The sequence below is a fragment of the Echinococcus granulosus genome, assembly GCF_000524195.1.
Source record: "Echinococcus granulosus chromosome Unknown EG_S00004, whole genome shotgun sequence".
NCBI classification, from domain to species: Eukaryota; Metazoa; Platyhelminthes; class Cestoda; order Cyclophyllidea; family Taeniidae; genus Echinococcus; species Echinococcus granulosus.
In genome coordinates, this window is record NW_020170384.1 from 2,368,717 (window position 1) to 2,394,568 (window position 25,852).

General features: G+C 42.9%; 1 protein-coding gene across 1 annotated transcript; it reads right to left on the bottom strand. All coding sequences in view use genetic code 11, as the record gives it.

The window, feature by feature from the left end:
- Positions 1–6,154: 6,154 nt before the first annotated feature.
- Positions 6,155–25,383, bottom strand: EGR_01219 (hypothetical protein; the record flags this gene model as incomplete). The annotated part of the gene is made up of 4 exons (XM_024490468.1): positions 6,155–6,267; positions 15,522–15,689; positions 15,730–15,778; positions 25,135–25,383. The coding sequence occupies 4 exons, from the start codon at positions 25,381–25,383 to the stop codon at positions 6,155–6,157; spliced, it is 579 nt and encodes a 192-aa protein (XP_024355287.1).
- Between the last annotated feature and the right edge of the window lie 469 nt (positions 25,384–25,852).

Below are 25,852 nucleotides of genomic sequence, written 5' to 3' on the forward strand. Positions count from 1 at the left end.
GTCTTCTTGATTTTTAGCATTGTATACGAAAAAGGTGCTTGAAGAAAGCATGATTTATACTGTCAGTCTGTTCTCCTCAGCAGCACAGGCTAACCGTATTTGCTCCACCGTGGTAGGTTTCTGAGGCGGAGAAAAAACTGCCTCAAGGCCTAATACTTTTCCCTTTTCTCTGCGTTTCGCCCACCTCTCCATTCAAATCGTACTGTGGCAATAAGGGCAGCAGTTGTTGTTAGCTTGTGTATTTAGACTCCGTTCCGAAGTATGGCAGAGTAGGGGGAAGTGTGGAATTTATTTTGAAAAGCCCCATCTACAGGCAAGGCGGGTAAAGCAAAGCGAGACCACCCCAAGTGTTACTACCGACTAATTTGTCTTTGAATTTTGGCCTTATGTTGATTCTTTCAGTTATCCATCCATTTAACAGACTGTAGAAGAAAACTTTACTCTCTCGAGGATGTTACTTCAAAAATGGAGTTGCAGTTAGTTTGCAACTTTTGAAAGGGTGTTATAAACATGAAAGATGGAGTCAAAGTAGTCGTTATTGTTGGATGGCACCTTATTTAGGCATTTGTTTACCTTGTTTGTAAACAAGTGTTGCAAATGTGCCCTGCGTCTTATAGAAGAGCAGAGATTTATGGTAATGTCACCTTGTGCAGGAGACTTTTGTGGTTTTGGGAGGAAGTATGCTCAGTTTTTTTTATTTGAGATGACCATTACAGGCTTAAAATAGGGTAAAAAGGAATGAAATAATTAAAAAGTGGAATCGACAAAGCTTTTTTTTGAATTTTGATAGAAGCGACTGTCATTTTAAGCTTTAATAGACACAGAACACATAAAGCGCCCTGAGACTTTCTTGAAGACGAAATAAGGCACAATACTCTGGTAGGAAATGCATTGGTCACGGAGAGCAGGGATTGGACCTATTGCCATATCCGGAGGCCAGGCCTCCCGGCAAATGGATCCTAGCGGAGCCCTAAGTGCCCCGTTGCCCAAACCTCAGGTTAAAAAACATTTAAAGAGGATGATTTTATGAAAGGGAACCTCTTTGAACAAATTCTTAGGCTTTTAAATCTTGTTAGTCAATTAAAGTAGCAAAAACCTGACCTTCAAACTACATTCGAACCCAACTTTTGATAATTTCATACGTCTTCCACAAATTACATAGCTGAATGCTATGACAAGTTTGAGTCTAGAGATCTCTTCAGTCTTCTAGTCCATTCTGTTTATATGTGGATGAAACACCGATTTGTGTTAGGCCACGAATGAAGAGTTGCCTTTTTTACAATGTTTACCGCTTGATACTTCACCTAGGTGGGAAATTTAAGTTACTGAGAGAATGCGGAAAAGCGCCCTGGTTGACTAAAAGGATTTCGTGGACAGAATCAAACATGGATTTTAACTGGTCTGCGCTGACGTGTTGCTGCTCGCAGAAGACATTCTGCTAGCAAATCAGACAGTGGGGTCGTAAGTTCCTAAGGTGTGATTTGTCTCTAGGTTATGTGACAACCCGGAGGCTTGAGTATGAAGTTTTCCTCCTAAAAGCATCTCATTCGATGCGAGGCAATGCGGGACTTTTGATTTTTTGGCAAATAAAGCGAACTAAATTCCTCAGCTAAAAGAGGTCACCAGAGGACGGTAAAATAAAATATTTTAAGTGTTATCTATGGTTAATATATTTGTTGTTCAACCAATTTAGCCTCACTTATTATTTCCTTTAAAATTATTTTGGAGTGATTTTTGTCTCAGAACGGAGGAACAAGTGTCAAACGCTGTTATAGACAATGTGTACACTGAGAAAGTTGACTACTCTACGAAGTAAGTCCAACTTCTAATGAATGTCTTGTTACACACACTTATTGGGAAACTTTTGTCATTGGAATGAAAAAGTTGCAGTCCTCTTCCTGAAATGTGACCAAGGAACTTGTAAGGTCTATCGGTCAGAGTGATCATTTTCTAATGCAAGACAAATTTTCATGCGAATTTAATATGAAGTACATAATCTTTTGTGGCAGGTTTTTGTCCATTAATGAAACAATTAAAGTGCCCCTAGTCTTTGCTAAAGACGAATGAAGATACAATATCTGGGTAGAATATGTGTTGTTGATGTAGGGAAGGGCTTGAGGTGGGGGCTACTGGTATGACCCAGGGGCCAAGTTTCCCAGCAGAAGTAAAATGACAGAACTCTAAGTGCCCGCGAAATCAAAATGACAAATTAACCAAACAAAAAGGATTAAGAAGCCTTCCTCCTCTTTTAATCGTCGTCCCTATGTCTCTCCTTTTGGTCAACCCCCGGTGACAGCCGTCAAAACGTAAGGAAAATCATCCACGAATCGACCACGCCAGTCGTTCTATTTGAGTGCAGCTAGAAGGATATTTGACCGAAACTTCTCTGATCTCCACTGGCAGTTCTACTGGATCCGCAGTTCCGTCCTGTTACGAAAACTGTATTGAGGGAAGGGGAATGTGCAGACCATTACGTACGTTCATTACCAGGGGTAAGAACACTGGTCTAACTCAGTCATTTAATAAAGGACGAGGTTTGAAGTAGTTCCATGGGCATAAGCTTTCGCCTCTGCTCCTCCTTACCAATTTGTTCTCGCTTCAGATCAGTCCACCCATATATCTATCTGGGTTCTCTACAGCTAGTAGAGAGATGGAGAAAGAGGTATCTTGGATTAACCTAAGTGAAATCTTTATACAGCTGCCGTAGATAGCTCCCTAACGGACTCTTTAGGTGGTTTACGGCCTTGATTAATGTCGCCTTAGTTGTTAATGACTTTTCTGTAGAACACAGACTGGGGTAGCTCCTGAAGGTAAACGTCATACTCAACTTCTTCTTTCTTCACGTTAATGTTCATCACTTAGCAGTAGAAATTGGGAATGTTGTCTCTTGAGATCGAAATCGTTTTAAGCTGCTAACAACGTGGCACGCCGAAAATACCCTGACAAAGGAAAAGACATGATATTAGGGCAGAATGTGTATCATTGACGCAGAGTAGGGTTGGGATGCTGCTGATGTGGCCGGCGGCTATGCTGTTCAGCGGAAGTACAATCGCGAAGACTTAGTTACCCATAGAGGCAAAACGCGGCGTTAAACAATCAAAATGCTGAAAAAAAAACACCTTAAAAGTGTCACTTTCTGGTGAATCGGTATAACTGATATCTCCTTCTCGGTAGACTTATAAAGGTTTATCAGAAACACCATAACGGAATTTTTTAACTTCATTTAAGCCAAAACCTATAAAAAATCGAGACCGCGGAAGGTTGGTGCCAATTTGATTTGAGAGATTGTTCAAAGAATTTAGTCAGTGATGCAGGAAGACATTTGAGATCAATTCATTGGCTGTTGTGGTATATGTGTCCCAACATAAAGCATTTTCATTCCTTTTTAAAAAAACTCGTCTTCTATTTAAACCTATCGAGTTGAGAGGTTCCCTTTGCTCAGCCCAAAACCAAATAATGTTTTGAGGCGTGGTGTTTCAGCTGCGAACCTGATCGGTATCCCTCATTTGCATAAGGGAGATCTACTCAGAGCCTCCAATCCCAACATCTTTTTGTGTTCCAGTTCTGGTCTCTCTCAGTGTGCCCTGAGAATACATAGATGCTATCGCCTCGTATAAATGGTCATTCGGAACAGAGGCGAGAAAAGTAGGTGCAGTTATTAGCGCTGTCTATCCGGTCGGCCGCAAACCACTGCTACCGTTAATGCACACTACTGCATGGGGAAATCAGATAACTCAAGGCAGGGTAATGGTGAAGCATTAACCGAACAAATAGACCGCTGTTCGTGGAGAGTAGCATGGTTTTGTTCGGTAGGTATTCAGGTACGTACGTATGTGAACCGCATAGGTGTGATTTTATCTGCGTGATGGAAAGGGGGGATTCCTGTCACCTCATACACCACTCTCTTTCCCCTCACCCTCTCAATATTGTCATCTCAAGAGGGTGGAAGCGGGCAGTACCAGAGCACGTGGGAGTATTGCGCATCTGGTTGTGGTCGAAAAATGTGCTAATGACAGGTTGATTGGTTTGTCTATTTACACTTCGATTCATAGCTTATTTTTATTCTCTTGTATAGTTATTTGTAGGAATGCAACCATAAGGGAAGTTGTTTGAACCTCACGATTCTTCTATCTGCTTAACTAAGTGAAACCAGTGGGATCCCTGCATGAGTATGAATCTGCTGTAAGTGGTAATGGACTCACATGCAGCAAATTATTCACCCAGAAACTTACTCGATCACAAAGAACCTCTTTTATTTAGTCCATAGGCTTTAGCTAATCAAGGAAAAATTGTGTTGCTGTCAGCTTGATTTAACTGCTTGATTGTAATACTTTGAATGATGGTTTAACTCCGCGTTTTTGAATCAGTGGGCACTTAAGACCCCGAGATTGGTCTTCCCCTAGGCTGTATGGCATGCCATCCCTTCTGTAAGTCGGCAATACATATTCTACTCTTGCACTATGTCTTCTCTCCTCCTCGGGGAAGTCTGTACCGCTATATTAGTGGTAGCGATCCCAAAGGATAAATTCCCTGACTTCTATTATTGAATGATAAGCCTTGAAGTGCTGGAAGAAGGACATATGATGCAAATGGGAGAATCTACAAAGCCCCAAACAGAATGATTAAAATGACGTTTACCTTCGACAACTATCCCAGTTCCAGGGTCTCCTGGAATGCTATTAACAACTGGAGCGACACTAGCCGTGAATTCATCCAAAAAGGGTTCTTTGCGAAGCTGTTTACAGTACCTAAATGAAGATGTCAATTAGGTGGACAAGCAGCACCTCCATTTCTCTATTGGCTGGATAGAACCCAAATAGGTAGATTTGGGTGAGTAGGACAGGCAAGGCGAAACAGACGCGAAACCTTATTTGTACGAATCTATTTTAGACCCTTTCTTTTATTTTAAATGACTCTAAATTTGAGATAATGCTCTCATGGCTAGCAATGGTCTGCACACTCCTCTTGTCTCAATGTAATTTGCAAATAGGGCAAAACCCCAGATTCAGTAGAACTTGCCAAGGGAGATCAGTGAAAATGTGGTCAGATATCGTCCCAATTGCACGCAAAAAGGGTGCCTGGCGCAGTAGGTTCGTGGATGTTTCGTCTTGCTACACCGACCACGTTGTTAGGGCTGACGTGGGAGACTGACCAAGGAGGGTACCAAGGACGTTACCCAAAAGGAGAGGAAGGGTATGTAATGCTTTGATTGTTTATTTAACTCCTGTTTCGGTTACGCGGGTACTAAGGAGCGGCTCGGCTACTGTACTTTTGCCCTTCGGCCTAATCTTTTGTCCATGCAAGAAGTATTGCAGCCCTTCTGCATGTCACCAGAAATAATCTACTGCTCATAAGCAGGAGCGATAAGTTTCTGCTCTGTCTCATCAACCTTGACTTAAGGCATAATTGAATGCTAAAGTCACTTTCCACACTAGCAGGAATGGATAACTCCCGTCCAGCTTCTTTACAAACTGGTATTGATAATCTGCTTTTGTAAAGCACTCAACTGTAGAAGGGCATGCTTTATAAATCGTACACTCATTTTTCTCTCTGACAAGAATTATCCTGCCTCATAATGGATATCCGCTAGCAAAAAGTCGTAAAGTAGCCCAAATGAACCCCTGTCCGTGTGTTTTGGGGTTAATTTTTCTTCATCCGACAAATGCAAACATACGTGTGTCAGTTAAAGCACGATAATGCAGCCATGGCTACTGTTTGCTGGTGCGTGAAGAGAGGATGGTGAGGTGTATGCGTCGTCTTTGGTGTGTTTTTCCCCATCTAACCGTACCTCAATGCCAGCCAACCTGCCCGTGTGTGCGTGTGCAGGTATATGAAGCCGCAAAATGTGGTGTACCAAAAAGTGCCACCAGGAGAGGAACAAAAAACGACCCGGGTGGAAGCGAAAACAATGAATTTGCTGTAGAGCGTGAAGAAGATACAAACACGTGATGAAAGATGATTTTACCCTTTTTTTTCCCTGTACTTTTTGAGCATAGGAGTCAAAATATTTTACCAGGTCAAATACAAAGTAAGAGGAGATGATGGCACTTTGACGCCTGGGTTCTAACTCCAAGTCAGGCGCTAAGATCAGCTAAAGTGGTCTAAATTGCCTTTAAAACATTCTTTGACAAAAACTGCTTGCTAGAATACACTCTTAAAGCTGATGGTTGTCAACCCTGTCCTCTTGAACCGCCGATGTCTTTTGTTCGGTCAATTGGGCCTCCCCGCTAGGAAGAGCAAGTTTAGGAACCTTTGTCCGAGATTTCCCTAAAGACGAAAGAAGACATAATAACCGAGCAAGGTATGCATTGATGATGCACGGAAGAGCTTAAAGGGTGCTGGGATGGCCTGTAGGTCAGTCTACCTGGTGGATGCACGCTGACGGAGCCCAAAATGGCTCATAACCAAAATCTGAAATTTAAACAAACAACTGAAGCATTACAACCCGCTCCTCAACTTAGCCATTTGACGTACACCTACCTCACTCCTTTTAATAGTAAAGGTTAATTTTGGTAAAGTTTCAACAGCTTATTGTTATGCCCTTTCTTGTCTACATCGTTAAAATTCTTCACAAGGAAAGACTGAGCCTCGACTAAGTTGCATTTAATCTTTCTCCAGTCTTATTTTACTTCTAATTTCACTAAGTAAATTGGAAATCTTCTACCTTTAATGATTTTTTCACTGGTAGCTGATTTTGGACTAGGCGTGTTCGCTGTCGAAGTCTCCAAGACCTCTAGATGACCTTGCTTCACCCATTATAGGGTACAATTGAAATATCGAGTCCTAGAGTGACATAATCTCAGTTAAAAAGAAGACTTTTGTTGCATTAAGGTTGAGCGTGTAAGGTAAGAACTCTGAAAACGAGACTAGTTTACCATCTTCTCTTGAAATGAAAGGAAAATTTTATAGGTGGAAGAGCACTTTACCCCTTTGGTGTATCACGAGGACGTCAACAATTGCTCCAACTGGAAAAACAATGGATAAGTTGAGAGAATGAGGTCTTTAGTCCACGTTGCAATGAAAGTTAGGTTTCCCATTACTTATAATAAAAATTTACATATTCCATCAAATATTTAGGTCAACTTTGTCAATGGCTTGCTATCGCCTGTCTACTACTCTTATTTTATTTAGCAAATGACATTCACTAATCATTTCAATGATTGTGTAGCACCCTGCAGCATTCCTGACGGACAAAAATTATAATGCCAGAGTGGAATGCGTATTATGGCCTGAAAGTAATGCCGCTTATCAAAAGTACAATTGCGGAGCCTTAGGTGCCCGTAAAACTAAAACTAATAGTCTGGCTAAATAATCAAAACATTTCATAGTCCCTCCCTTCTTTTGAGTGTCCTCCTCGGCGTTCCCCTTGGTCAACATCCAGCGTAAGCCATCGAAACGTAGTGGAGATAGTGGCATAAGAATAACACCCTACCACCAGCCGCGCCAGTCATCGAATTTGCATGCAACTGAGAAGACATCCGACATCATCGTTACTGGTCTCGCTTGGCAATGCTACTAGATCTGAAGTTTCGTCCGGTTTGGGAATCATATTGGAAGACAGGCGAGTTGCCGTCTGTCATGTTTGCCCATCAGTGATTGCAAAAACAGTAGCCCAAAAGCAGAATCATTTAATGAAGGATGGTAGCTAGAATGCTTTCATGGAAAAAATTTCAAGTTTGTTTCTCCTTTCTGCTTTGTTTCCGCTTCAATGCTGCCCATCCATACCTACCTATCTGGGTTCCATCCATCTAGTAGAGATACAGAAGAGAAGGAGGAGGTATTGCGTGTTCACTTACTTGGTATCTTCATGCAAGTACTGCAGACAGCTTTGTAGCAAAGTCTTCTGGGTCGTTTACGGTTATTGGCGCTTTTGTTGCTAATAGAGTTCCTCCAGAACACGGGACTGGGACGGTGGCTGAAGTTGGACGTCATTTCCAACCCTTCTTCCATCACATTAAAGTTAGGCATTTACCATTTAAAATCAGGATAGCTGTTTGTTAGGATGGGATTTGCTTTTGGCTGCCCCTATTGTAGAGTCGTAAGACGAAAAAAGACATAATACTAGGGTAGGATATGTATTATTGACGGAGAGAAGGACTATGAGCTACTGGCATGGCGCAGAGGCCATGCCGCCCAGCAAAATACGGAGGCGGTCCTTGTCACATTGTCATATTTGAGTTGGTAGTACTAGTTTCGAGCAACTTTCACTTTGGTTTCTAGTCCTTCGTAATTACGCCTGTTTTTGAAATTTTCAGTTGATAGACAAGACCAAGAAATTTGCTGGATGTTTTAGCTGGGACTTCAGTTAGGAATTCTTGATTGGAAATAATTCGCCTATTTATAACTATTATACCAAAGAAAGATCTTTAAATTGTAAAATGAGGTACATTCAAAGGGAAAACCGTTGAATACCTCGAAAATTTTCAGCAGTGAATTCAGGCGACTGCAGACTTCGTTTGACCGCGGAGTTCCTACTGCGGGTAATAATGGGGTACTCAAGTCAGAAGGATGATTGGCAATCGACGTATGGCAGGGCTGAGGGACCACTGACACAAGCGACATGAACAGGATGGCATGACATCAGCTCTGGCACCTGAGGTGACCCTTCTGCTACGACCATCACACGGTAGTTAAAGGCTTTTAAATTGACCTCGTGATTGGAACGCAGGTCATGGAGAGATTTCCCTTTAGTACGAAATGACCTTTGATTCTGAAGGTTCTTCTCCATCCAACCGGCAATGCTTCCTTGTAAACTGTAAGCTAAAAGTTTAATTTACTTCTATCACTTAGGGTTAGTTAATATTCTGCCGCAGGTGCCTTTTTGAGGTCTTTCCATTTAGACGTTCTTGCCATCATTCTGTATTTTTGCTGCCATCCACCAGACCATTTGCCGTATTTTATTGCTCCTTGGAAATAAAAAAGGTACAAATTTTTCTGTTGATGCATCAAGTCTAACATAATCATGAAAAATTTTAATGAAGCTCAGCTATACACGTTTATATTTCGCTTAAATTTCTCCTCGCAACCATGGTGGCTATTACTTAGAATCCAGACTCATGATAGTTACCAAAAGTTGTCTCAACTTTGGCAGTTTTCTATTCTGTCCCGATAACTTCCAAAGAAGTAAAATCAAACATCTCAAAGGGCTCAACTTCAAGCCGTAGTGTGAGATTAAGATTAATTGTTTGATTGAGATCTGTAGAGAGTAAAAGAAGCGCATATCCAAACTGTTCGAGTCAGGTCTATGGGCTAAACTATGCTTTAGTGCATCTGCCAGTCGTGTGTAAACAAGGCGACAGCATGGAAACGGTGAATGCTCAATGATTTATACTTCTTCCACATCCACTGCCTATTAATCTACCTTATTGACAATCAAACTATCGGGATTTTAATTCAGGTGACAAAAAAGTGAAAAGTACCATGGCTCTGAAACCTCAGGAAAAGTCTTAAGGTGCCACGAGGTGCTTGATTAGCAAGGACCAATTAATTAACCAACACCACGGCAATTGTGGACGGTTCTGCGATGCGGTGAGCCAATATGGTTACATTGGCTGCGTTTTGAGGCGTAGCAGAAGAGCCCACCACCAACAATGCTAACCACTGAAGCCACATTTTTTGCTCTCTCTTTCACACTGTAACGAAAGACAATGCCTGTGCAGTCATGGATAGCGCTCTATGGGGTTTATATTTTGTGGCAAGAACGCAGCCAATACACTGCCTCCTCGACTGAGTGGCAGTGGACTAGCTGCCCCATCCAGACAGAGGAGCGGTACATTTTTGAAGACATCGGTGAGGCAAATTCCCTACTTTTGCCTCAAATACCGTAACTTATTCCAGGGATCAAAACTTGTGCTGATATGTGCAGTTATTCTCTTACAACGAACAATCTACAAATAAACTGAATCAATCTATTTGAGACACGATTTTGTGCATTCGGATATCATCAAGGGCCAATTTTATATTCACTTTTCTTTGTCAATCAGTTCTTCATTCAACTTTTCAGGCTGTCCAGTTTAAAACACTAATTTTTAACATTAAAATAGAATAAATTAAAAGCGTATCTTCCAGTGGAGGCAACAATGCCTAAAGCCCATACCATCATCTTTACCAGGGCTACAGAAGCAAAAAAGTGCTCACACTGAAGCCAAATTCTCGTCTTGTTGTTGGGCCTTTTTTTCCCAAATTTTATTTCTAGATATCAGTTTAGTCTAATTCACTGACCTTGTGCTTGAACACTCGCACGTAGCTACAAAAGCGCTCCAGTGCTAATGGTTAGAGGCTTACAGAATTCCCACTTCAGTTGTTGCGTTGGGCGGTTATCCCAGTTGCTTTGCGGGACGTAAAGCCATATTTCGAGGACTCGGGTGTGTGCGCGTGTGTATTTGCACAGCACTTTTTGGAATTCAGTGCCAAAAAACCTCGAATAGAAATGCGCGACAGCTGTTACAGCTTCACGGCAAATTCTCAACGCTATTAAGGTGAAAGAGAGCTACCAAGGGTTATAACTCCCCATCTAGACACTCAGTCCTCCATCGATTGGAGGCGTTTGAATATATCAATGTTGCATTATAGTTTACATAAGACTAAGTCTCGAGAGCGAGGTTTTTTGCATTCCCCATTGCAATGTTATAGTAAAACACCGATAGGATATGTTGCGACAATACTTGCTCAGACAGTTTATTGAAGGAGATTAATCGACTGTATTTTAAAAATCATGGAAATGATACTTATAGCAATCTTCTTACTTTCCACTCTCCATTTTTCCCCTACGTGAGTCCGCTTGACCCCCAGACCTGTTAATCGAAAGGTCGTCCTCCATGCGTGGGAAAGGCGGCCTGCACGCGAGTCCACCCACATACGTATACGCATCCGATCGGGTAGAAATTGCGTGTTGAGGAGAAATGAGGTGGACATGGAAAGTAGCATGTGCCGACCATCTAGGTGAGTCTCTAGCTCCCCCACCTTCCATTCGATTCCATCTCATTTCACTGCGTCGCGCCTGATTTCAATCTTCCCCCTAGAGAGGTGATTGTCGCCATAGCAACAGAGGAAGGGACCATTTTAATTTAGCTCACTTTTGTCCCTCGGGGTTGGAATTATGGGTGAGGCGAGGCGAGGCCTAGGATCATCATAATACTACTGTCGTCGTGGGAAATGTTTAGCATTCTCGGCAGATGTTATCAGTTTAATGGGCTTTCCGCCCGTCTTATTCAGTGGTAGTTTCACCTACCATGGAACCAAAGGACGGTGGTAGTATCCCACTGTGCTGTGCAATAATGAACAGGTTTTTAATGAGATCGTGAAAAAAGCTAGTTTTGGCGATTAACACAAACGTTATGAGGTGAAGCGGATCAAAGAGAAGAAAGAGGCATGGGCCGTTCATGGAAGACATCAGATTCCTCAAATATTTCTCCATTTTAAGACCAGGTAGAGTGATCACAGCATTCATTCGATTGATATCTTTTGGGTGTTCTGCCTTTGGAGGTAGTTTCATTTTTAGTACCCTAATTATTTCTGACGACAGTGCCGGTTTGCGCGCCAGAAAGTAGCTCCCTCGTAAACGTACAGAAGGTGTGGGCGACCGGTAGCATATATGCCATGAATCAAGCTGAATGCCACCAACATGGAGATTATATAGCGGAGGGAAGTAAAGACCGCAAACAATCATGATTAAAATGAAAACCATTGCAGTATGACACTGTGTGCATAGGTAGTATGCCAGTGTACCATCAGGTTGGAGACAAAGTTTCCTGAGATCTTACTCATCCCGCGGACTCACTGAGCGGCTGGTTGCTGGGGCCTTTTTAGCACCTGTTAACGTCCTGACACCACCGTGATGGAGCAGTTGAGTCCCCCAGGGGGGATGAAGGGATGAGGAGGGCTCCCCGTGGGAAGCACAATTCTGGCGGACACTAATGCGATTAACTTCTACCCTCACTCAAGGCGCCATAGATCAAGTAGGCTTGCGTGTGTGGTGGTTTTTTACACCAAATCTCTTATCCTGGCCCGAGAAAAACTGCATGTCGGCCCTGAGTGGCGGACATTTTGGTGTGCCTACGCGACGACGTGACGATAGGTGCAAGGACGACCTTTACCTCGGCTTCTATTTAGCGCTCACAATCCACACAGCCTCTGTCTTGGGGGTTAATTAATGCAAAGGTTACAGGAGTGGAAGGGAGGAGGAGGGCAGTCTGTGTATTTGTGCGCCTGTGACATTTGGATGACGCTCTTCCGATGACTGTTTTTGGTCCGTGCACGCCTCTAAGTAGGCTGCTGAACCACAGTCGAAAGTTATGCAAAATGTCAACGCTGTGAGGTGTGTGCGGGCGCATTAGCGGCAAGAAATTAATACTCGGTGACAACTTCCCACACTCTATTGTTACAGCTTGTCCTGCTTTCGTACTGAAGTGACATTTTTACTTTAGCTAGATGAAAGTTAGGCCTATTGAAGAAGTTCACTTCATCCAGTGACTCAAGACTCAGTACTTCTGTCGTTTAGTATACTCGCCTTGAACGCATAAATGTCAGTGGTGTATTGGCTACTCCCCTCTTCGTCTTCGGTCTTTTGCAAATCCACTAAGAGACTGTCAAATGTCGTTTTGACGGTGTCATGGATCATGTTGTCACATTACCGCGCATTCGAAGTCCATGCACACACATATCCACGCACACAGCGTGATGACAGTATATCTGCCTGATCCGCACGTTAAGTGGCCACATGTGCCTCTTGTCACCAACAGCACGTCTATCAGAATGGCCGGGGTCCACATGGGGAATGGTGAGGGACGATAGAGAGGGGGAGAGTGGAGGGGAGGTGATACTGGACACGTCCACTTAGTGATTTTGTCCTCATCTCATTCACGGTTTATACACAGTTGTCAAACCCTTCGAGTGTGGCCTCTGACACCTTTACACTTACTTGACGAATAGTATTATAATTCCTTCATGCATTTAGAAAATTTGGACAGAAAATTTCAAAGACCGTACTATGCTTATAACTGGCCTTAAGAAGTGATTTTACAGAATACAGCGAAACGTGTGCGTTGAGAATGCGGCATTCTCACTTTACTATCCCTTGTAGTCGCCAGAATGCGTGAGCCACAATAATTATCACTTTGAGAGTAGCCTCTGCACATGGCCACATTGGCGTGCATTCATATCAGGTTTAAGTGGAGGCGGTCCTCATGAGAGGTTTTCAAAGCAATCACATCACCTGTAACAACGGCTCCCTCTCCTTCGCTATTTTTCCCCCGCACTCACTCCTCATCCCTCCTCTCAAGAGTGGCTATAAAAAGCTCTGGGTTAGTGGTCCTTGATGGGCATTTGTTTGTTTAGCCGTTGCAACTGCTGCTTTGTATATGAACTGCCATTTGAGAAGGTAGTCGCACTACATTTCCCTCCTCCCTCCCCCCACCCGTCTCTCTGAACTCCGGTAATCCTACTCTCTCCCTGTGCCTGCCTGCCCGATAATGGCCGAGGAAGGCAACTGTCAGTAGGGCGGGATTTTGCTGCGTAATATGCACCACATATAAACCCATCCACCTCTACACACACCCACCCACATATACATGGGATTATTCGCCCACCCTTGGCCATTACAATGCGCAAACCGTAATGGAAGGGCCGGATTCCATCGAGCTGCGTGGTCGCCATCCCCATCAGCCAGCGGCCAGCTGGATAGGCAAATTTCAGTGTATACACAACTACAATTGACATGCGTTTTTATGGACTGCTGTTGGCGTGCCGTGACTCCATTTGCTGTGTACTCCATTGCCCCTTTCCTTCAGCCGCACAACTCATGAGAATAGGAACAGGTGGAGGCCCGAAGGAGCAATTTTCTGTGCTCTAAGATTTTGTGCCATCTGTAAAGAACATTGGAATATTTATATTCACAAATCGAAACCAGTGGATAATCAGGGAAGAGAGTGTTCACTACTTTAGTAGCGATTTAGCGCTCACCTTGTTCGTTAATTCTGTGATAAATCAGATAGCGCCTTCATCCATTTTTGATATTAGCGAGAACAAAAAACCTAATTCAGAGAATGTTAAATTGTCTTCCCTTGCCCTTGTCCTTGCAAACGTTGTCGAAAAGGCGAGCCACATTAACAAACATGGAAATTTGCTCCGTGAAAGAAGCGTAGAACTTCAAAGAGGGAGAGGGAGAGAAAGACACTTTTGTTTCTAGAGAATTAATAACCGACCTTTTTAGTTAATAAGGCACCCGGTTATGTATGATAAATGCAACTTTATTCCAGAAATCCTACAAATGTTGATTATTTTTTTCCTCGCAATTTGAACAGCATCATCACCTTAAAAATACGATATCCACCGTAAATGGCAAATGTCTAGCCCAGGAGATAACTTTTTCCCTAGTTTATAGAAATCTGATATTTACGGAATTTTAAGGAGGTACCTTAAAATTTAGTTCGCCGCTACTACCAAAATGGGCTAAATTTTGCCGCAAACAAAGAAATTCGTGAGAACTCCTGCCTTGGGGACAAGAGGCGTAAGTAATATACTACTGGTAATGTTTCAGCGTCTACCAAAAACGGTGTTGCCTACCAAGTTTTCCAGATTAAAACATTGTTGTAAAGCGCGAGACCCGAATTAAAAATGCAAAATAATCAACACAACAAGGCTGGCAACCCTCTTTGACTCTACTTTTACTCGCCTATCAACCACTTGAAGTCCTCGAGATCAATCACGTACGACGTGTTAGTGGTGGTGGTGCGTGTCAACTCGCTCAGGTGTCAGCAACTTAACATTGCTCTTCACCCTTAATTAAACTTTTAATTTGGGTTTTGAGAGCACGCAAGGCTCCGTCTTTGTACTTCCTCTGGGCGGCGTGGCCTCCAGACTATGCCAGCAGCACCCCAGCCCTTCTGCTCTAGTATTATGAGTTCCTTCGACTATAGGGAAGACCGGGGACGCAACACCGGCAACTTGTGAAAACTGTAAGCATTGATGGCTATTAATTGAGGGCTGTTGACTCAATTAAAAAAAGGAGTAAATAGTCAGTAAAATCACCAGAAGCTATTTTGTAGGTTATCAGACAAGTGAATAAAATCATGCCTCGCCCGTTTAGATATATTTTATCAGGTGCAGCCTTGACTGCCCGTGTATATGGCCTTAATCAGGGCATTTTAGGCACTCGTATTTGGGTTAACTGCACTCCCTTTATGTGCTTCACGTTCTCTCCCCCCTCCCCCCTACTACCATCACTTTATCCAAAAGTGAACCAATTTCTCACATTAATCAAAACAGGCGCATGGTTTTCCCATTTGCTCATCCCCACACCCAAGCCTGCGTGCCACCTCGATCAACCACAGTAGTTAAATTGAGGTCTTGTTGAGAGACACCCCTTCACTCTCTTCCGTTCCCTCCCATGTTCAGATATCTCAGGCCTCGGAACCCACGTGGGCTTGGAAGTTAATATCCCGCGTTCCCAAAGCAGAGGACGTTAATTGGCGTTGATATGATCGGTGGTCACGAGTGGACACACTTCCGGGAGCTGGGCTTACCAGCGTAATGCGAAGGGGAAGAGAGGTGGGGTGGGAGATTAGGGGACAAGGGTTCGGGGGAACGAAGGAATGCTCGGACGGACGCACGCATGCGACACACGAACAGCTGCGGCCTCGGCACTAAGAAGGGAGGTGTTAGGTGGGGGAGGAAGAACTCAGTTGTACAGGCTGGGTGAGAGAGGTGTAAATTAACAAATTTATCCCCTACCCTCCGGAACGACAGCTGCTACGCCACCGAGCTCCTGTTGAGAGACGTACTTTTTTGGGAAGAGGTGTATTTAGTTATACCAAATTGTTTACCACGAACCTCTCCTTAAGTCATTAATCCTCGCCTTCTGCTGTGATTAACGTCCACTTCAAAGCCAATCTGGTCAGACGAAATACCGAATTAGGAAAATTAATCAAACCGGTGACTAAGGGATATCAAGCTGTCTTTGTCATTCGCTAAAAACGTCAGTCGGATTTTGACCTGTAAGTAGTTTTAAATAACCACTCCGCTTGGTTGACTTTTCTTGTTTCCCCAACAAAGTACCAACGAAGCAGCCGACACGAGCTTTGGCCATAACGTGCCTATCTCAGAATTGGTAGAATTTGCTTCGACCTTTAAGTTGGTGGCTAATGACTACCTATGCCTAGTTAATGCTACCAGCCCCTTGATTTCTCTCTAGGGTTTGACACAGCCATTTCCACATTCTTATTTTCTGCCACTTAGTTTTGACAATAATTATTCAGAAATTCACCAACTAAATGTCTGATGACAAAGCTACGGTGGATGGAAGTGGACCCACATGAGAAACGATTAGTTGAAAACCACTCTGACCATCAAAAATGAGCCAGTTTCGAGAGACTGTCACATACACACATCCGCACAAACGTGAAATTTCTCCTGTTCCACGTGGCTGTTGGTGGTCCGGGACCCTGTGAAACCTGTACACACACACAATGAATTCACAATACCACCATTCCATGGCGACCTGTGGCTCAGGCCGACCCGGCTTGGCTCGACTGCGTGTCTGAGTAGATGGAAGTGTGTGTGTGAGAGTGTATGAATGCGTGAATGAATGGATGAATGTGGTGGGTCGCGTTTCAAGAGCAGGCACTAGCAAGCACGATCGAATTACCGTAGCAGTGGATTGGCGACTTTGGTTTTTGAGGACCACACATAGCACTGGAGCCTTGTCCTGTCTCCACTATTATACTTATCAAACTAATCTTCTAAAATGGGCACTCAGTACTTCAGGGCTTGAACTCCTCCACTCTCATCAAATACAGTTTTCTATAATAAAGCAGTTATAAGGTGGAGCATTACTTCCCCCACCGATGATTAAAGCAACTATCTTGATTTCAATGTAAATGAAATGCCGAATGGAGATTTCTATATGGTTATAATTCGGATACCATTCCTTCTTGTTTCATAAAAATAATAAAAGGATATGCTTGATGTGCAGGTACTTTTTCGTGTTCTTGCTTGGATCTCTATCTCTGATTTTAAATAAATAAATTTAAACAAATGAATTGCATCCACTGGAGCCACTGAGCTTGACCCTACAGGAAACAGGTTTTCCAAGTGTCTGAAATAGGAGACAAGTAACGAATGATGAAGGAGAGGATTAAGCAAGCTCGAAGAAGCAGTTATTGGGCGAGCTGCATTTAAATCCTTTTTCAAAACCTTATGAAAGTCGTTTTGGGATAAAAAGTTTATGTGAACATGTTCAACTACTTATTTAAGGCTAGTAACGGCGTCTAGGAATGGAGCTAAGTCGAATTCCCGATCTGGGGCGTTCTTGACCCGATCATATTGATAAGGGATTATCGGTTTTTGGGGTGACGTTCGCTTTTATTATACAATTTATTTATTTATTCTTGTTAATGTTCAAAGTTCGCATCAATAATGCTGGTTGAATCAGAGGGTGGGTAGGATTGTCACTTGCTTGGTTGATGGGTTGGCAATACATTTGATGAGTACTATGTAGCGGATTAAGTTCAATTAAGACAAATCCCTTATCATTGACAACAGATTAGGAAAACATGTTGGTCTTTCTTTAAAAATACTTAGTGAGTTCTTCAGGATGCTGATAACAAATAATTGTTAACTATCCTGTTTTTAGTAAAATTACGAAAGAACTTATTTTTCGAGTAACACATAATGCATAAGTGCTTATTGAACAATCTTAGCTATTGTAGGGCATGTGAAATTAGACAAGCTCATTCAGGGTTCAGTATTCATGGGACACTGTTTCAAACGTACAGGGTTTGCGATGGGCACTCATGTAAATTTATGTGCATGCAGGCTTCCTGCCACAAAACGCTGGGAGATTTCCCAAGAAAAATTTTAATTTATAAGTAGGGATAGCCCTTCTCTTGAGGATTAGCGATTGTGTACTCTTCCCTCCTCCTTAGCCCAACTGTTTGCCCAAGCTATTTACACAGGCGTCACGGGCCTTCTGCCGCACAATAACCTGCGAGGCCCCTCACTCAAACACACATAGGGAGACCATATGGCACTAACTTTAATGGCAACCACCTCCACCATCACCAACACCGCTGATGCTTCTAGTAGTGTCGGGGAGGGAAAAATTGAGGAGGGTTAACAAGCGGCCTACGTCTTCACCCTCCCACAAGGTTGGTGTGGCGTCAGGGGAGAGGGCCGATTTTCAACAGACATATGTCCACTAAATACGAAAGGCGGTTAAGTAAGCCTGTCTCCCCTAGAATCTCCCATCTGTAAAGTTATGAGCAGACGAAAGGGACAATTCAACAAAGAGCTCTGTGCAGGCATCGATTTAGACAGATTGCTCTATTTCCGTTAACATAGACTCCATAGTCTGCCTTCAAGTATACATTCAGAACTTGAAGGCAACACGAAATATTGTGGATAGCGTTCGGATCTTCTTTGAGTAATCCGAAATAGACAGATGAAATCTTATCCTCACTTTTTGGAAGGCTTGTGTAAAAGGGTGAGTTAAATCGCATAAATCTAATCTTCCTCCCTATATCATCTGACGAAAGTAGACACGAGTATATGAGTCGAGAAATGGAAAGCAGTGAGAAATATGCCTGTAAAATAGGCCGCATAATCTCATAAAGACGTTTTAAGTATCTCATTGATCTTGAATGCAACCATGTGTTAGTTAAACCCGCATTTTTAGATTTACAGAATTTCAGATTTATGGGTAACGCACAGTTAATACAGTGGTTCAAAAGAAATTTAATAACGTTTTTTGAAACCAATTTAGACCATTTAACAACTCCGTTGTATCACTTTGTCTCGCTTTCTCAGGCGAGTGTGTTATATAGCAGGTGTGGTAAGAAATATAAGGTAAAATATTTTCAACATTGTCTTAGATATAACTTGACAAGCCAAATTTATGCTAGCTTTCAATAACTTATTGAAACTCTCTCGTTGACGGCCATCGATACTAACAGTAAATGCATCATTTTATAGAGCAAATTAGATTACTAATATCTAAACTCGGGGCCAAAAACCACATGAGAAAAATTGAGAGTTTATTTAAATCTAAAGCAGAGGAAAAAGAATATTAGTACCATCAAGTAAGTCTAATCCCCTTAGAATTGGAGAATGTACGCACTCCTACTAGTTTGGGAATAGACACCCACAAGCCAATTAGTTAGGAGATAAAAGTGGCTGATAGGCACCAGCAAATCCTTTGTCTTCAATACCAGTTCTCCTGACAAGAAGCTGTTTGTGGGTGTCAGCTCTACTCCTACTAGTTCAAAGCCGTAGTCATCCCAAATAGGAAGTAATCTGGAATTGGCCTTTATTTTTGTCAAATAAATCATCCCTCCACTATCACTATAAGCATTTATAGTGGTCACTTTTACTTAGCGGAGATCTTGATCCACTGCGTACTTATTCAACGTCAATGTTGGACTTCAGTGGTGTGGAAATTCAAGAGTAAAATAGTCTGCTGTTAGTCGCGCAAGCCAACCCCCAAGTAAAAGTTTTACTAAACTTCCTCCAAAGTCCACAATATATGCCAGAAAGATCACCTCTGTGCTACGTGCACCGGTATAAAAAACCACAAGATACCTCTCCGTGGTAGAAGTAACTTAATCCCCAGCGCTTAGAAGGGGGGTGGAGCAGAAAGTAAGGTCTGGCGTCTGTTTACTCCTGAGGCTGCCATGCTTTGTCCAGTGGTTGGTGGGGGTGGGGTGGGGAGCCAAATGGAGAAAGATGTCGAGGTAAAAAGCGACTATTACGACTAATAGGCGTGGGAAAATTTCCTTTCTTTCAGTCACTCCTTTCTGCTTTGCCTTCTTTTCCTCTTCCCATCCCCTTTCCTGCGCCACTGCATTTTGGCTTAACCGATTCCTCCCAGTGACATTTCTTCTGGCTCCAGTTCATGTCAAAAGTAATTTATCAAATGGAAATTGGAGGCACCGTATAACCCATCTTGTCTACCCTACTCGAGGTGGATATAATTTTGAATTTCATTAAACCATTCCCATTTCGTCGCTGAAAAGCTACCCAGACCATATAACCCCAACACGCATAATGGAGGACGTAAATTATTCAGAATGCCTTGTCACACGCACACGCACTGTCGTACATTGGCGCATACATGGATTGCACGAAATTCCACGATTTTATCGCGGGTAAAATGTGTGTGTGCCGTTTGGACAACACAAAATGAAAATTTTGAATAATTCAGCTTCGGCGAACAGGAGCTAGCTGATTTCCTCAAACGAGTCACGCAATTGCATCAGATACTAGTTGGCCAAATATTTGATTCCTGCCTTAGATTGTTTGGTCAATTGTTCAACTTTTCCTCCATAAATCTAGAATTTTGTGACACTTGTAAGCAGTGCTCAGAACCATTTTGGCACATTAACAAGCAGTGACTTCAACTTCAAGAGGGGATGAGAGCAAAAGTTCAGCAGACTATGCTAATGGACACATTTTTCTGTATTAAAATGTGTCTCCTGTAACTTAGCTACTATGACAATGGTGCTAGTCGCTTGGCCCTAAGTTTGGCCCCAATAACTGTACTTGAAAAACCATACACCTTGGCGTAACCAGAGCGATCCAACTAGTCCTCTGTCTTGGTGTCCGCCCTAAAGAAAATCCTCAAGCTACTGGGCAGTTCAGAATTCCGGTATTGAAAGGGGACTATATTTTGCCCAGGAGGAGGATTAGACACCACGACGTGAGTCATCAAGTGACGCGGACGTCTCAACAATGGGAGGGTATGGATAGGTGGCAACAATGGTATCCCATCCATTCCGCTCAAACCAAATGAATACTGCATGACTTTCTCAGCCCAATGTGGTGGTGACCTTGTTTACTCTAAAAGCCGCAGCAATGGCGTCTAAATTAAAGCACTTTTCTGTGTGAAATCCACACACGCACAGTTTTGAATCACTTTAATATGAGGTGGCCACTGAATGAAGACTAGGGGTGATGGAGGCTGGGGTCTAGTCTCAATGTGTGTGCGTGTGTAAGTCCATTGCATTATTAACTACGAAACAATGTAGCGACATACAAAGGGACGAGAAAGAGAAATGGAGTATGTGGATGTAGTCACGCCACCTCTGCTGCCCCATTCCCTCTTTTTGAGTCCTGTAGAGTGCCATTTAGCTCTTTTTCAAACCACTCCTGAGGATGGCACACCGCTAAGCTGCCGGCTCCCGGTGGTGAAAGTCATCATCATTCCACTTCCTAGTAGCCACTTTGATTGTTTTATATTACAAGAATACCCTATACAAGTTCCACTTTCCTCCCAAAATGGACTTTCTTTAACCTCTCGCCTCGAATTAAACACTGATTTCGAATCAGCCTAAATGGTGAGGCTTTCCTAAGAGTTATTACATGAATCGGCTATGATAGACAGTATTCTGTGCAAATTTGTCATCCAGATCTCTTTTAATGTTAGCCGTTAGTATAATTATATTTTTTCGTACTTATTTTTGGTGTCTATAGGCCGGTGGGAAGCAAGATGGGCTAAAATTGTCCTGTTATCTTAGTGGTGCATTAATCGCTCCGCTACGGGCATATGTCAGGCAGGCGTTGAAGGTTGTGAATCCAACCGGATGCAACTTTTTCACGTGGTTGAATTTGTGGTTGTTGCTCTCTCTGAGGCGGAAATAGAGAGCTAGGGTGACATGTGGGTTGAAGGTTCTCTTCATCCACTTCCGCACAAACCTGTTTAGTCGTGAAGGCTCTCCAACCTATCAATATCGGGATGATATTAATCCCATCTGCAGCTAGGATGAGTAAGTTACCCTCCCTTATTTTAACACTCTTCTGTTGAGGAATCATTCGGGCAAACTGTTTTATCGTTGGATTTGGAACTACTAAATACTGACCTCTTCATTAAAGATGGTAAAGAGGGAAATTCAATAGCGAACAGCTTCATGAAGCGGCTTTGCTGTGGCTTGGGTCCTCCCTCGAAGCTTAATAAGGCAGAGAAATTTGGAGAAAAGTTCATTAAAACTTTAAAGAATGGCTTGAGGACAATGGGCATAGACTTTACACCATAAGCCAAAATAAAAAAGTTTTTACTTCCTCGCCTGCTTTGTGGTCCACTTTACTTACCCATTAAAATGAACTTCTAGTTTGTCAATGGCAAATAAGGTGAAAATTACGCCTGTACTTTGCTTGCAAATGCTTCTACAACAAGGAGTTATGTTGGACCAAAACTGTCCACGCGTAAATGGGTTTGTGCGCGTTATGGGTGTGCTGGATGCATGAAGGTCCCTTGGGCTAGGCCCGCCGCAAATCAAAACATCTGCCCTCACGATGTGCATCAAACTTTTCGGCACTAAAAATGTCGCCAACCTCTCGTGTCACCACACCCTCCTTCCTCACCCCCCTCATCGTCCGCCCAAGTTGGAAAAGTAACCTTTCAAGAAGGTTGTCCACACATTATGGGCCAGCATCTATCAAGCAATAGTGGTCGGTTGCCATGGTGGGCATGGTAGGTAAAGGGGGAGGGGATAAGAGGACAGGAGAGGGGGCTGAACAGAGCGGAATTTCATCACTTATCACGCTGATGACACACTCACCCCCCTTCCCGCATAGAGTGGCATAATTTTTGCCATTCCTACTTAAAATGTCATCAGCAAAATCGGCCCATATGGGCTTTTGCACCTGGCAAATTCACTTATGACTCAGAGGCCAGAAGGGTTTTGGTGGGGATAGAAGCCTTTATAATTGAAAATTCACATCCCTACTGGGTGACTGGAAATGTCATACCGAGATATTGCTATGTCCACCTGGATCGTGTTAAGGCGAATGCTCACCTAGCTTGGTTGCTGCTCTGCCCATATCCCCAACTGTCCACATATTTCCATTCGATTGAAGGTTTGTTTTTGATTGATGGTCCACTAAGCAAAAGCCAACCGTAGCTGCTCTGCTCATGTGGCCACGCCTGAGCGACTGACCGCCTTGGAGTTTATTTGGGCGCTATTGTCAGTTAACCATACATAAAGACTATTTTTTCCGGCAAAATTATTGGTTGAGTTACTACATTTCGTGTTTGAATATTGTCCACAATTTTTGTTTTTCACGCTAAATGCATAGAAAGAGGTGGAAATGTAAATTAAGGATTTTGGCCAATGGACCACTTAGGGTGAAGTTGTGGGGAGGTGCGTAGATGGAATGAAAAGTAAGATTTTTTTCTGCCCTCTTCGTTAGACGAAATTTTATTTGATAACCTGTAGTCGCGAGGCACGGAAAATTTTCAATTGAAAATGAAGTTTGAATTCACACAAGGTCATATCGACCAGTCAACCAACCAAAATCAAACGTGAAGCAATCTGTATTTTATAGAATTGCAATTTTTCCCACTTAGTTATTGGGCTGAATTTGTGTACGATAAGTTTTTATCTCCCATTCTCACTTCATTACACAATGAGCGGATGTCGTTTCACTCAAAATAACGTATAATCACTTAAGTAAATGATCCCATTTTTATCAGTAACTATCATCGATCAGAAAAGAAAGGAAGCCTTCTCCCCTTGAGATTAGTCAAACGACAAAGAGCATAATAGAATCCAGAACTGCCTCCATCAAATCAGGGATGGGATGTCAAAACAATTGATAGTTGTAGGTTGCTTGTTTGGTGTTGGAGTTTTACCACCTCACGGTTATAGCTGTCAAAGTAGCCAAGGGATCTGCGGATATTATTCCCTCACCATTCAGTCACCCAATTTTACTTCAGTGAGGGTCACAAGAATCCCAATAATTGAATAATTTAGTCGGTCAATGTATCTTTAAGCTAATAAACTATATTTTCAAGACAGACACCTTGCAACCTGTTAGCCAATAAATTTTCCATGTTTTTCCTTAGTAAATATCGGATGATCCAAAAAGATTGTGGGGTTTTCGAGATTACTCGCTGCTTTGACTGGTAGGGGTGTGGTAAATGCAATCACTTTTTGTATAGGTATGGGTAGATACATCTTTGCCATCTGTTGTTCCGACTACTTCCCTCGTAACGTAAAACCACGTATTGTAAAATGTTTGCTAAAACTGACAGAATTGGTTCAAGCTTGTCTGCCTTGCAAACAGCGCTTGACTGGATTCAAAGACTAAACAAACTTCGCGTCAAGTCTGCATAGCATTATCGAAAATAGAGGTAGACTCTCTTTTGGGAGGGGAAAGTTGTATTGGAAGCTAGGAACTGGGTGCCACATGCACGAATAAACGACAATGGATTTTAAGTACTCATTGTGGCTCTCTCTCCTCTACTTTACTTTATAGAACATATCGTTATTAAATTTATGTCAGACAAACCCATGTTGACAGGAACGTTAAGTCAAAGAACTGCCACCACCTGCTCCACAACTCTAAGGCACGTACCAACTCATCCGCAGAGGACCAAGTATGCTTTGTGCATGCCTGTGTGGTGGGGTGCTAGGACATTTATTCCCTGTGAAGTTTGTGCTGGAGGCTAAACAACAAGTACCGGATAAATTTATTCACAAGCAAAAGATTCTCCAGTAGGAGCCACGACTAGTGAATCAGCCAGAAGAATGTATCCCCTTTCAAAATAAAGCAAATTTCATTCCTGAGGTTTGCACTTTAAGATGGAACGACAGTGTCGCCTCGCCCATACTTCTTCAAGTTATTGCCACCTTCCTTCAGCATTAGGCGATCATGCGTGGAATAGACGGCTTGAGAACAAGAGCGGGATTAAAATCGAAATCGGTAGGTGTTTATGAGAACAGAGAGGAAAACTAACAATTGCAATTTTACTTGCTTGCCTCATTTGAAAAGAGCAATGGACAGTAACTGTGATTATTTTAACAAATAAAGTATTTTAAAGGGCCTTCTATAGAAAATTTGGTCTGTGCTGTAAAAAGCACTTAGTCTCACCCGATGTCCTTAAAGTATCAGATGGTGATCCAGCAATCATCACGATGAGGACCGATACTTAATTCCACTTGCTACATTGACCAAGTAGAAAACAGCGAAACCATCAGCAGCTGTTCATTCACTCCAGTGCTAATAGAAAAAAGGCGATTTTTTAGTTTTACTTTCCGCCCCAGATGGAGAGCAAGGCGCCAAAATATCCACTCCGCTTTTAGTGGTTTTCCGTTATTGTGGCCTAATACTTTTTTCACCAATGCCATCTCCTCTCTCCCCCACCCAGTAACCAACAAATAGCCATGGCGCCAGACCATCTCGATGCTGCTGGCAGATAACCGCAAGCCTTCCCACAACAGGTTGGTTTCCTGTCCGATGAGTGCGTGCAGGAGTGCTTGCTTGCGCGTCATGTACGGTGTAGTCCATTTGAGCCAAATGGAACACCACCATCACCACCATGAGGAGGATTGGGAGCGCCTGGCGCCATTGCCATTTGGGGTAACATACAACCGCGATTATGGCAGATTTCATTAGTAGTAGTCGTGGCAATATCCTCCCCACCAACAGTGGCCGTTCCACTCACACACCCACATCCTATGCTTGATCAGTCCATCGTTGTCCGAATTTGAACTTTTTGAGTCAACGCGAATGTTTTAGCAAATTACACAGTTTACACTGGAAGTTGTTCATACAATGAACGGGAGAAGGAGCAGACTGAGGTTCTCCCACTAAGCGTTTTCAATTAACCCCGATGAAATGTGCGGATTTGGTGGTTGATGCAATCGGACAGTCGTGATTTGATTGGAGAATGATGATGATTAGTCGTTTATTTAGTCTTCCGCGATGCAGTTTTGATGCTGAGGACATGCAGTTCCGTTGCTAGTCTTTCATACCTTCTGCATGGTTATACCAAAGGCCCTTCTAGACTGGTAAACCGGAAAACTTCAGGATCAACTCGGACAGTACAAGCAGTATGCGGCCACGAAGGCTCCCTAAGTCT